This window comes from Carassius gibelio, chromosome A17 (genome assembly GCF_023724105.1).
Source record: "Carassius gibelio isolate Cgi1373 ecotype wild population from Czech Republic chromosome A17, carGib1.2-hapl.c, whole genome shotgun sequence".
Lineage (NCBI taxonomy): Eukaryota > Metazoa > Chordata > Actinopteri > Cypriniformes > Cyprinidae > Carassius > Carassius gibelio.
In genome coordinates, this window is record NC_068387.1 from 16,995,001 (window position 1) to 17,008,993 (window position 13,993).

Genomic DNA, 13,993 nt, shown 5'->3' on the forward strand with positions numbered 1-13,993 from the left:
ACACACACACACACACAAACACACACACACACACACATATATATATTTATATATTTAGATAGATAGCAAATTAAGTTGTAAGAGAAATAGTAGTAGAATGGATATAATAAAATAGAATTTTAAAGATTCACCCACCAAGTTAACCCATGCAAGTGTGAACCATAAAAAATGGGTGCAACACTGAAGCCAGAGGTCCTTTCCTCCTTTCTTTCTTATTTTGACAAATACTATCATTTCACTCTTTCATCCACTTTAAGCCTGTATTTTGGAGCGCTGAACACAGGGGCCGAATCAAGAGCCTTTGGAAAAAGAGGAGTACTTCAGGTAATTAAAGCTGGGTGAGTGGCAGACGAGAGCGGTAAAAAAAGATCACCTGGTGAAGCCCTCCGAAAAGGTGTTTCATTAAAAGCCTTTTACCATACAAGCATGGCACAATGTGGGGACACCGTATTTTACCACTTGGGCTCAACAGGTCCTCAGAGCATATGCTCGGATGAGAGCAGAAACATATCCCGGTTAATAATCTCATAACAAAAGCTAAAAGACATCATCCTATTAACTAGTGGTCTCCAGCGCTAATGCGAGGTACTGCCCTCTACCTCTGTATAGAGAACACAGCTATGAAAAAGGAGTGTGTGAACAGCCGGCAGGAGACTCCGTCAGACCCGGGCCCTCTTTCATCCTTTATCTATCCCCTCTTGCTCGGGAGCCTGTCAGTGATATCATGAAGCTCAAGAAAATCGTTGCTGACATTTTTCAAAAAACTTTTATTTTGGGTGTCTTGTTTTAACAGAAATATGAGAAATGAGAACACGGAAGTCATGTCATTTCTGTTTTGATATTTGGATATTGTTCGATTCTCTGTGATAACTCAGAAGAGAAATGCTAGTGACACCTCCCCCTTTCTCTCCAGAACCTCCAACTCCTTGTTGCACATTTTACCTTTTTTCTTTTCTTCTTTCCTCTGTCCTTTCTTTCTCAGGGGGAATATTAAACGAGTGAGCTGGCTGAAAGGCACCGAGTCGCTGACACAAAAAGCGTTAAAAATTCTCATTTGGTTGTCTTTATTTTGCTAGCGCCATGTGGTCCTTGAAGATGTTGAAAACACGGGAAGCAGAGGAAAGATCAGAGCCGGCTCATTAGCATTGGGACAGAACTGGAGAGGCAGCGGTGTATAGTGGGCCCTACTCCAGAGCTCCAGTGAGAGCGGTTGGTGGTAAGCTCCCCATTTCATTGTGCTTTTGTCTTTCCTCCGGGTCTACCTCACAGCGGGGAGAAACACTAGCCCCAGGTTACTCAAGGGAATTATGGGAAAAAATTATTTTGACCAAGGTGGAGAGGACTCAGACATTGTCAGAAGTAGGCTTCATGTGCAAAGACTATGTTCTTGGCGAGATGGCAGAGAAAGTCACCATCATATTCTTCATGAATCCACTCTTGTCAGTTCAATCTACTCATACAGTCTGATATAAATAAATAAAAAAAAACTACAGACCAACAATGTTCTCTGAAAATCAAACAATATAATCAATATAAACCTGCAATAATTATGTAGAAAATGTTAGACTCTAGCTATAATTTACAAGCATGCAATTAAAAAAGACTATATATTAGTGAATTATCCTACACATTTTAGCCCATGGGATTGGTCATGATTGCAGCATCCACACCGGCTGACTTAATGCCTCAGGCTTTGATAGAAAGAGGAAAACATCAACGTTTCCATCTCACCCCTGCCTTAGTCATAGTGAAATGGATAAAGGTCTAGTTGGATGGGTTTATCTGGTAAATCCTGCTGGTTGGCCTGCTATCTTGGATGATGACCCTGAAGAATGTCAACAGCTCATTTCCTCAAAGCTGGAAGGAGTCACCATGGAAGTCATAATCTGCTCCTCCACAAAGCCCTCGATTCAAATGCCGAATCTCTCCATCTTTTCAAATATATATGAACAGGATTCGTCCACTCCTGCGCCCTCATAACACTTAAGTTATAAAGAGAAAATGGTTTCTACTAAATACCCCAGTTTTCAATTTAATAGAATTGTCTTTTGTTTAATGCCTTTCTATTGAGGTTACATTAATTGACTCAAGGAGGTCTGACCACAAACACTGATCTTTTTTTTTTTTTTAAATGACTTGTAACACTGTTAATATACATCACTAATATTGTTAAAGTTCCTGACTGTAGCTTAAAGTAAAGCATGGTGCTAGCAACTCCAATATCGCAGGTTCAGCTTTCAGGGAATGCTGATGAAATATATAAATTAGAAGTTACTTTGGATAAAATGTACATAAATGTTAGTTTTCACCTACTATAACTGCTTACTAATGATTGGTTCATTATTTGAATAATTTATGCCCAACATATTTACACACGCTCCCCCTGCAATTTCTGTTCCTACCAACAGGACGACAGCAGAGTGTTTTTTGACCATGTTGTCGGGGGTCGTCTGGTTGACACTAGCTGGCCTCCAAAAAGAGCCCAGGACCAGATGTTACCGAAATGATCAACAACCAAACCAACAATAGCTACAGGGGGAGGGAGAAAGCAGCATAAATAAATGGCTGATTTCTCTCACTTTGATGGAATTAGCGGCACTTCTTTTCTCAATGTGCCATGTGAATGTCCTTGCGTTAAACTTTTTTTTTTTCCTATTCTCTTTCTCCCTCTCTCTCTCTCTTCCCTTTTCCCCCCTTTTTGACAAGTAAGGCCACCCAGCAGAAAGCAACTGATGCAAAACCCCCAAGTAATCCCTCTGTTTATCTCTCCACTGTGGTAAGTCTGAACACAGAACCCATTATCTCACGGATTTGAGCAAACTTTCATTTATTTGTTGGCCTTGGGTATTCTCTTTCTTCAACTTCGATGCCTGAGTTTAGGATCCCCTGATTCCCCTATTCCAATGTAAATAGATTTGCATAGTGTCACAATGCATGTAGCTGAGGTACTGATTAGCTGACAGAGGGGAGGCCTGTTTGCAAGGGTGGGGGGACCCCAGTAGACATGTACATGTAAAAAGGTGCCTTCCAGGAGGGAGCACTGAGCACATACATATGTATCTGTGATTGCATGAAGCTTCTCAAAATCTCCACACAGCCAAATGGAAAAGGGCTGCTTGGATTCCTGCCCCCATCTCTTGCTCTCAAACCAAAACTAATGGCGTTACGTCAACTGCATCCAATTAAAATACTAAAATTGACACAAACTGATTATCTCTTGTATATTTCCTCACAAAATGTATGATTTCTAGGCATTATATGCTTAGCAAAAAGACATGTAGATGACATGATTTGAAGGGATATCTTACCCCAAAATGAACATTATCACTATTAAATTATTTTATTATTTATTATTAAAAATTATTTACCATTTATGTTGTCCCAAATGTGTACGACTTTCTTCTGTCAAACACAAAAAATATATTGTAAACAAATGTTGTTGTCTATACAATGTTATTTTGGATATTGACTTTCATTGTATAGACAAAAATAGTTCTTCTAAAATATCTTTTTGTATTCCACAGAAGAATTTTCATTACAGGGTGAATTAACCCTTTGAATGGTCTTTCAGAATTTAAATGTAATTAGTGTTTATTTATATGGTTTATCATAATATTATGTAGTACAAACATGTCTAAAAAATAATGCTAATGGGAACTTGATACAGATGCTTTTAACAGACATCTGAAAGCCAGCAGGTGTCAATCGTTTGCAGTTACAATAACTAACTACCATTAAATATGAGATATAGTAGATATTTAAACTAGCAATAACAAAAGGTGGCAGTTCTGGCTCCACCTATTTAAAATGCAAGAGTTTTGGTAAGAAATTAGTGTTTTAAAGACAGGTTGTGGCCATTTGAGAGTATCTCTGTTATCTCATCTACTTAGGACCGGCTCTACCTCTCTGTTTACATACTAGAGGTGTGAAATTCTGGGGGGCTATCAGAGCTTGAGCAACACTCCATTTAGATTCACACCAAATCCTGAGATGCTGAAATGGCTACCTGTAGAGATGACAAATTAGCACAAGCAGCAAGGTCCCGTCAACACCTGCAGAATGTTTTTCTTACTAATATATGATTTGCTTTTATTTGCTTAATCCGTTTTCTGTGTAAACATATGAGCAAATGCATGCGGAGGGTGAAACATCTGCTGGCCTCTGAGATTTACAAGCTTTCAGATGACTGTCAAAAGCATTAAAAAGTCATCATAAGCATTATTTTGAAAGACAAACTGGATTGTGTTACCATAACATTACAGTGTATCATAAATAGTTTGAAGAATGTCTCAACCAGTTTTGTGCATACAATGATACTTTCACTGTATGGGGAAAAACACTGGGACATGTTCCACAGAATAAAGTCATACAGGTAAGGAATTTTCATTTTTGGGTGAGCAATTCATTTAAGGCCAGAAGGTACAAGAGAGAAGGAGGAATGTGGCAAGGCTTGGAATGAAGGAAAATGGGCTAGTTTGGTTCGGAGGTGCTACTCCCTCTGTGTTGTAGTCATTTCCCTCCTGCAGCGTGCCTTTGCATAATTTGCCCCTCCTCCTCTATTAGAGCGGTTGGCTCGTCTCCCTGGGCCATGTGTTAGAACAAATTTGAGCAGTGTCATATTGCACCTATTTCGACAAGGCCAATATGGGTCCCGCCCAATTTGCTTAATGAATTAAACTGAGGAGAGTAATGGATGTACTAACACCATTAGCCGCCCTTCACACATCTGCATTGTGGATTCTGGCGTTTTCTTTTCTCCCCCCTCTAACCCTCTTATTTTTCCCCACTCTTTCTCTCTTCAGGTTTGCTTAAGGACAAACTGATAATGAATCTCCTCCCTACAGTAACTGTAAAAGTCGCTTCCCTCGCTATCTTTCCGTGTGGCTAACAGCAGAACAATAGCATTTAAATGGTCATTTCCATTAGCTCAAATGAGCTGTTTTGGGTGTTGTTAGCGTGTTTTAGCTTGCTAAAGGTGGGCCGGGGAGAGAGGCAGTGTGCTGATAAGGTTTAGGTAGTACGTTACAGGAATGTGTAGCCTAGAGAGGCCCATACAAAGGGAAATGAACAACAACTGAGCTAGCATGGCAGGGCTGTTAGCATGTGAATGCCCTTAATTACAGGCCAACCCCGCGTCATTACACTTAATTGTAAAGTGTGTCTTAATCAGTTTCCATATGAAAAGGTCTATTAACCCTCTGGAGTCGATTAATGCGTATACATGTTGTGAGTCATTTTCTCCTGATAACCCTGAAAAGAACTTAAATTACACTTTCAGTTTTGATCGTACAGATAAGAGCAATATGAATCTGATCAAGTGAATCTGTAAAGGGTCTACTTTTTTTGTATACAGACATAATAAAAACAAAACTTTGTGCACTTATAAAATAAAAATAACAAACAAGCTGTGCTGTCTGCAGACTTTGCCTGCGCTAATCTTCATTTAAAAAATGCGTCATTAAAATTAACTAACTCAGTGAATTCTCAACAAAGAGACATGAGAGATATATCTATAGAAAGCCTGACATGTCTACTTCAAAACTAAACAAGTGCTGTCGAAAACAAATATTCTGTGATAAAGTAATCCATATGAAAATAACGCGATGTCCGTTTTTCACGTCTCCCTTCATTATCTTCTAATGCGACCACGCCCCCGCGCTGAAATTTCACTGAAATTTTATTCCTGACTAAATTTATAATCAAGTGAAATATTATGAAGTTTCTATAACAATATACAATACTATACCATTCAAAAGCTTGATGTAAATAATATAAATGAAACAGATAAATGTAACTGTAACAAATGTAACAAACAATGCTGATCTTTCAATTATTCCCCCCTAGAAAATATTCTCAGCTCTTTTCAAGATTAATAATAACAATAATAATAATGATAATAATAAGAATAAATGTTTTTTTTGTAGAACATAAGATTGTTAAAAGGATTTCTGAAGGATTGTGTGACTGGAGTAATGATGCAAAGAATTCAGTTTGGAAGTCAGCTTTGATTGTTCCTAATAAACTGTTTAACTGCACTCGCCAGTGTATATTAAATGATGTTGTGGTATAATTAAATATATTCTAAATAAACTACAAACATAACATAACATGTCCCTACATTCTTTCTTGTAACTCCTCCCTCTCAGTGACAAACCTGACAGAACGGCTCATTATGCAGCTCATTATGCGGGCCTTTGTCTTCTCAGGTGTAAATCACAATGATATTCATGATAGTTGACGCCTACTCGCATATGACTTTTACCAATAAGAAGTGTCTTAGAAAATTTTAATCAATATATTGTTTTCTGTAAGTGAGTAAACAAGATGATTTTCACATAATTTCACATATCATTATAGCTCAGTTTGTGCTGATTACAGTGAGATTAGACTTTACCCATTTAGATATTTATAAGAAACTGAAAAAAGCACAAATGTCAGGACATGACAAAACTTCTCCAGGCCCCAATAATACCCTTAGACTCCAGAGGGTTAATTAAGTGCATGACTGAAATTCAATTATGTTGTCAGGAGACAATTTGTAAACCAAATAATGATCAATTATGCAAACAGAGTCCGTCGCATCCAAACTGTTTTGCTAAGCCTTTTTCTTGTAGACAACTTCTAAGAAAAATCTAATTGAATTCAATTAAAAACAAATTTAACAACTACACATATCGAATGATTTTCAAAAGTGCAACTTGAAGAAATATTTTAACCATTCAATCTGTCAGTTTGTTCACAAACCTAAATATACGTTTCAAAGTAATTTTCATCTAAAAATAATGGATATGTTTGTGAAAAAGTTTCAAACAAATCCAGTCCCGTCTCCTCTCTACTGTCCTCTACATTAAAGACAAAAATCCCATCAAAATATAAAAAGACAGTCACGCACAACAGTGCCACAAAAACACAACAAAAAAAGCCCAGCAGATCATTGAGGTCTTGGCTGGCAGAGAGCGACACTGTTTTTCCGCGTGTATGGAGCCGCAGTGGCACCGCACTAGCTGCTTTTGGCTGGGTCTTACTGGAATGGCAGTCAAAGAGGGGGGAAAGATGAAAAGGCCTCAAGATGCTTCAATAAAGGGGAGATTATAATAAGCGCCATCATTGTGCCCCTTTTGAAAATGTTAATCAGGCATATCACTGCCTGCCTGCAATGCCACATGTAGCAGCGTTTAACTTAACTTCACACCAGCAATATAGAGGACAGCAAGGCCACTGCAAAACACATGGGGTGTGGGGATGAAAGAATAGAGGGAAAAGGAAAACAAACAGGGATGGAGAGGGAGCGCTACAAAGGCGACTCGCCATAATTTCTGTGTTGTTCTTAAAATCTAAATTACATGTCTCTCAATGCAGGCCGTATCTCCTGCAACCAACAAACCCTTCCCCCCGACACCCCCCTCCGCAGACACTATCCACCCAGTGCGTTTTATCTTAAGATTCTCAGACAATGCCTGGAGGATCCCCTTCTCTAATCTTCCCTAAAATCCCCTTTCATCCAACTGTTAAAGAATGTTTGAAAGCCTGACACCAGACCCCAAAAAAAACCCCTCTTCACATCTGGGAAAAGCTTTCGGAGGGTGGGCTTACTGGTTGGGGGTTCGGATGCAAAGTCATTTCAACTTAACTAATTAAATTGTTTTTGCCTCTTGAACACTCAAACGGCCTCAGAAATGAAAAAGGTCTAATGCGAGGCATTTACCTTCTTGTTTACAGCGACCACTGCAACAAACTGGACTAATGCTGGGCTAATTTCTTCCTCGAGGAGAAATTACACTCATTTTGTTTAATACAAGAGTAGTGCCAATGTCTCACAACATGCATTAATTGAAGCTAAAGGTCTAACCTGTTAATATTAGGTAATGAAAATACATGACTTCACAAAGGCGATCTACTGTGCGTGCGTGACGGTCCGTTGAGAATTAAAACCAGCGGGAAGAACAAAGGCCGCAAAAGCCAGCAGCTGAAAATTGACCATTCTGATGTTAACCAGCTCTTGAAGTCGAGCACATAGTCCAGCACTAAACCTGAATAGGCGGTCACCTCCTGATCCAGCGCTGGCCTTTGGTCTAGCCGATAAAAGCCATCCTTATGAGCCAAATTCCTGCGTTTGTCTCCAGGCTTACTTTTCCACTACTCACGGCGCACGCTTAGCAGGAAGGCTAAACGAGGTCTTTGGTCTTTAAAATTAGAGTGGACAAGCTACCGAACTAGCATGCAAATCCCATGGAGGAGAAAGAATAGGACAGAGGGAGAAGAGGGGAAAAAAGAAATTTGAAAGAGAGACAACAGAAGAAAGAGAACAGCAGAGAGGGAGGAAAAAAAGAGTTTGCGATTACGCCGATAGAACTCGATGCGTGCCGATTGCGAGAGACATCACAAAACCCGTCTCGTCCCCAGAATCAGGGCAAGTATTATGCTCTAAACACTTTTTCTTCTCTTACTGTGGAAAGATTATACTGGTTATCCTATTAATGCAGCTGAAATGCCATTCTAGTGTCTTTAAGCTCTTGCATAGGAGGTCAAGAGGACTATGCCACCGCTTACAAGCATGCTGTGGATGTAATCTTCCCAAAGTTACAATAATTAATGTTAAGCTTCTTTAGCAATACGTTTCTGAAAGAACTTGCTTGATAATATACTTAAAGCTGTGTTAGCTGTTAGCTGTTGTCTGAGCTCGGAGACCATTTCCCAATGCGACTCACGTAGCCTAGCTTAAATCTTTAGTCAAACTAAGGGGCTGGTTACAAGCATGTTGCCTTAGCCACACAAGCAATTCCATTTCAGTCTTGGCGGAGCTGAGATCTATAAACGCAGACACTCAAGCAATTATTTCTGCATGGCCAACACTGCTTTAGAAATGGGCACGGAAAATTAATGTGGAACAACTGAGGGAGAAAATGCGGAAAAAAAGACGTTTTGACACTAAAATATAAAAAGATGCAGATCTGTTAAGAAGCCCAGAAGAGGAGGACCACGTCCTCGAGAATAAAACAAGTACAACGGCCCTCTTCTGACACTGCCGTACGTCTGTTTTTCCAGCACTCTTCTATAAACTGCATTAAGCTGATGATATCCGTCTTGTATGAATGTCTGTGACCGCGGTGGAGAAAAAGAGAACGGATTAGCATGCAATAAAACCTGTGTCAATCTTATCAGACTCAAGTGCAATTTTTAAACACTTTAATCTCACCTAAAACTCATTCTTTTCCTCTGTGCTTTTTCTTTTTTTAAATCTCTTATCGAGAACTCTGTAGGTGTGTGGGTTTTAGAGCGCCTTTAAATGCCATTATTTTCATAATTGCGTCCATTGTTGCAGGTTATAAAGCAATTTGAAAATCATATGTGTGCATAAATGCATGCTGAGCAGATGTCAGGGAGATGCTTTCAGAGGGTTGCTGAATATCAAAAGCCGTGCAGATAACATTTACACACATTTCAATGCTGCATGCAGAAAAAATTTCAATGTGATTCGGGATGGTATTGTGCTCAGAAAGAATGGCAAGCGTGCGAATGCCTCTCCTCTCGCTTTTGATTTCATGAAATGTTCAAAATTGATACGTTTAGAAAATGGGTGGCAATAACATATTTAGACATAATTCTGTGGATGTGGCTAACTGAGGTAATGGTTGAGCTGCTGGCAAGTGTGTGTGTGTGTGTGAAGGGCATTGCTCCCTCTGGTGTGGGAATAACAAGTTCATTAGGCAGGAGCCACCGCAGGCCTCTGCGTTCCGTTTACGGCCTCCTAGCCCATCAGCAGCCGCATCATTAGGGCTCTGCCATAATTAAGAGCTGTTAGAAAGTGAATTCTCCAACTGCAGATTAGAAAATTAAACTATTTACTGATTACATATTAATAGAAGACAACAATGGCAGTCGCCATAAGCTTGGAAGGCAACCAAGGAATACATCTGTGTACTTAATTACCATAAACAATGGTTGCATGGAAATAGAGTTTTATACGCATTCCCTTCTGTAATACGCCTGATATCAGAAGACACTTGACAATTCGTGTTCAATTATCTTCATTCTTTAATGTGCTGTGAACTGCACACAGTAAATAAATTAACCAGCCCAATTACTGTGAATTCATCTGGGAAACAAACACAAAAAAAGCAGACTAAGGCAGAGCGTATAATGAGAGGGGGAGGGATGCATAAGGGATCATGAGTATATGAGTTAATACAGTTTTTATATGTATATAAATCTAAATGTATGTGTGTGCATACATACAGATTTTCATAAATGTTCATTTAGCTTTTACTCATGACTTGGGAAGTCATGACCTAATGGTTAAAGATTCGGACTTGTAATCTAAAGGTTGTGAGTTTGAGTCTTGGGCCGGCAGGAATTGCAGGTGGGGGGAGTGAATGTACAGCGCTCTCTCTCTACCCTCAATACCATGACTGAGGTGCCCTTGAGCAAGGCACCGAACCCCCAAACTGCTATTAAGTAAAGATCATGTTCCATAAAGATATTTAGTAAATTGTATCAATACAACTAAATTTTTGATTAGTAATATGCATTGCTAAGAACTTAATCTGGACAACTTTAAAGGTGATTTTCTCAGGATGTAGATTTTTTTTTTTTGCACCCTCAGATTCCAAATTTTCAAATAGTTGCATCCCGGCCAAATATTGTCCGATCCTAATAAACCATTCATCAATGGAAAGCTTTTTTATTCATGATGTATAATTTGGTTTTGTGGTCCAGGGTCACATATGAATATATCATTATATTTATCTGAATAATTTCTAGTGACATAAAAAAAAGAATCACATGCTGAAAAAAAGTTAATCAAAAGAGAAAAATGCAGAAAAAAAAAAAAAAAAAAAAACCCTGGGAAATTACTTTATATAATACTTTTTTATAATACTTCAACTAATTTATTGCAACACAGTTTAGCATGATTATATTCAATATGTGTATTCTGAGCATATATGACATCATCGTGTCATGCATATATGAGTCGTGAATTCACCTGTTTGCAGTGCTGAAATGCGTGCACTAGCTCAGACAGGTAAGCACATTAAGGTGAGACTCGTACATGGGGTCTGTTGTGTAACTGTGCCTCTTATTTCCGTGTGTGAGTGTGAAAATCTTGCCGAAACGTCTGGTTTGGTTCTCCACCTTCTAGGGCATTCAAGCCATTTATCATTCAGAGCGAGAAAAAACCCCTTCAAACAGACACAGCGGCTTTGACTTCAACAGGGTCCAAGTGAGTGTGAAGAGAGAGAGCGAGAGAGGGATGAATGGAAGGTTGGGCAAACACAAAACTGTGATAGTCACGATATCGTCCTCAATGTGACGGAGAAGCATAAAAATTCAACCGGTTACTTTCCCCACCTTTTTTCAACCCCGGCGTCCCGACGCTGCCCTTGTGAGAAACGATTGTTTTGTATCTGCATCTGGATGGAAGGAAGCGTTTCTTAAATTTTAGTTACTGAGGTGCTGGAGTCTCAGAACGGAGCTCTGTGTTTAACAAAGGCTCAGCAGCCCTTCTTCCCTGCTATACACACCTGAAAGATCACCCCACATCCTTTCATATGTGTATACTGTATGTGAGGAGAAGAGAGAGCGATAGAGGGAGAGAGAGAGAGAGAGAGAGAGAGAGAGAGGGAGGAGGAGAGCAAGTGCATGTATCTATTAATATGTGTCTTTTATTATTTCAACATTTTCTTTTCGGTCCAGCCCCCAAACAGCAGCCCTCCACTTTTCTCTTCCTCCCCTCTTCACCCTTTACCCCTCTGCCGTATCCCCCTCTCTCCCTCCTCTCTCTCTCTCTCTCTCTTCTACAGCATATCATTGAAGGCCAGATATGGGGTTCTGTTGCGCATGGCTGCACGGTGCTGTTCAATAGTGGCTGGCTGGCGGACGCTATCAGCACTAGTTATCAGCTCCCATGAAGGCTCTCTTATCACGGCGGCCCAGAGAGCCTCCCTGCATCCTCACCGCCCCTTTTCATATCCCCGCTGCCGCCCCAACATCCCGGCTTCAAAGATTCACACTTCCCAAACTCCATAAGAGTTTGTGAACGCTCAATTTGCCAAAACTGTTTACAGTGTAATTGGGCGGCGTACCTGTGTCCATGAGATAGCGCAGACGCTTCTCCACGCGCGAGGCCCGTGTGTCGATCTGCCTCTGCTCGCTCTCCAGCGCCGCAAGTTCTCCCACCACGTACTGACTGGTGTCTTTGAACGCTTTCTGCTGGGAAAGAACAAACGAGAGGAAGGGGGAGTGATGAGAGGTTAGAAATGAAGCATCACATCCAGGGTTTATATAGCTTTTCAATACCAGGGGAACAGTGGTCATAATGATGACTTGTGAATATTGTTTTAATTAATTAAGCAGATGAAAGCAATTTTTTTTTCGGTCTCTATGGAAATGATTTATTGCTGTCAATTTTAAAAGTGGTAAAAATTATTTAAAAAAAACTCCCAAAGACTAATTAATGAGATGAGGTGATAATGAAATAATAATAATAATAATAAAAAAAAATATTATTTGAAAATAATAAATATAATAGTTAAAAAAATATATAATAAATGTTTTATATTAATATACAATAAAAGTATTCTGGTAAAAATAAGAATATTTAAAAATTATTAAAAAAATAAATACTCAGAGCTACTGTGTCATATTTGTTGAGTATTTAAATTTTTTTTTTTTCATTATTCTGCCTTAATTTCTGGCGTAATAATATCTGTTTTGCAGTTACGGATGGTAAATTCGAATGCTGACGTTTGACTACATGCCTACAAAATTTTACACGCTAACAATATTATATATATTTATATAAATAATATATATGTATATGTATGTATGTAACATACAAAAATATAATAAACCAAATATAACTTCGAGCTACTGTATCAAATATTCTGAATATGTTTGAAGATTTCTTTATTTTCGTTTATTTAATGACTTAATTCCTGGCATAATAATATCTGTTTCAGCAGTTACAGACTGAAGCTTTAAATGCTATGGTATCATACACAAATGAATTTATGATGTAAAAAATATTACACATGTAGGTAAAACATACAAATAAAATAATAAAATGCTACTATGTTTAATGATCTGTTTATTTAATTTATTAATTATTTAATTCCTGGCATTATAATATCTTTAAATGTTGACGTTTGGCTACATGCATGAATATCAGATTAAACATTTTCATACATGTGAATAAAATGTCAAATAAAATAAGATACAACTGAGAACTAATGTATATTCTTGATGATTTATACATTTTTATTATAAAATGTATTATTATTATTTATTATTATTTTTTTGTCATTTACATATTCATTGTCTTTTATAATTCCTGGCATTCATAATTATTTTTCACAGCTACGGACTGTAGCTTTAAATGCTAAGGTCTGACTTCACACATTAAGCCTCGGGGCGCAGGGTGCGTTTACACACCCAATATAAACACGCTAAATGACCTCAGAGAGAATCCAGTATTACAGCAGTCTGGAGACTGACACACAGAGAGGCAAAATTGAAATATATGGGAGAGGTGGGTCAGTGCCTAAGGCCCTATCAGCAGGGATCTAAGAGATCAACTCGTGCTCAGATTCACTCATGTACACATTTGAAAACACACTCCTTTTCCCGCTCACACGTGGCCCTGGTGGCAGCAGTGCCCTCTGGCTCATGAGAAACACTGGAGTGAGGGATGAGACAGTGATTAGGGAGAAATAGAGTAATTAATCTGCACGCTTGTTTCTAAGTGTGTGATAGTGACAAGCACTCCCACCCCCTCTTTATTCCACTCGTTTATCGCCCTCCTCTGTCCTATCCTCTTTCCCTCTATTCTGAGATAGATACAGGGGGAGAGGGAAAAGAGTGCTAATTTAAATTCACACTGCTGCAAAAATATATATATTTTTAGCTGACATTTTTTTCCCCTTTCAAACAGCACTTTTTCTTCCTGAGTCCTCCTGCTGTCCATCAAACTCCACCTTCCTCTTCCTCGCTGCTC

The 13,993-nt window shown here is 38.9% G+C and overlaps 1 protein-coding gene across 6 annotated transcripts in view; it reads right to left on the reverse strand.

The window, feature by feature from the left end:
- LOC128031815 (EH domain-binding protein 1) overlaps nucleotides 1-13,993 on the reverse strand; it is a 118,770-nt gene that overhangs the window by 15,583 nt on the left and 89,194 nt on the right. For 4 of the 6 annotated variants that reach the window (XM_052620269.1, XM_052620274.1, XM_052620271.1 and 1 more), the window contains one exon: nucleotides 12,084-12,210. In XM_052620269.1, the coding sequence (XP_052476229.1) occupies nucleotides 12,084-12,210 (127 nt within the window). The remainder of the gene's footprint in view (nucleotides 1-12,083; nucleotides 12,211-13,993) is intronic. The other 2 variants (XM_052620275.1, XM_052620270.1) reach the window with 1 other exon arrangement.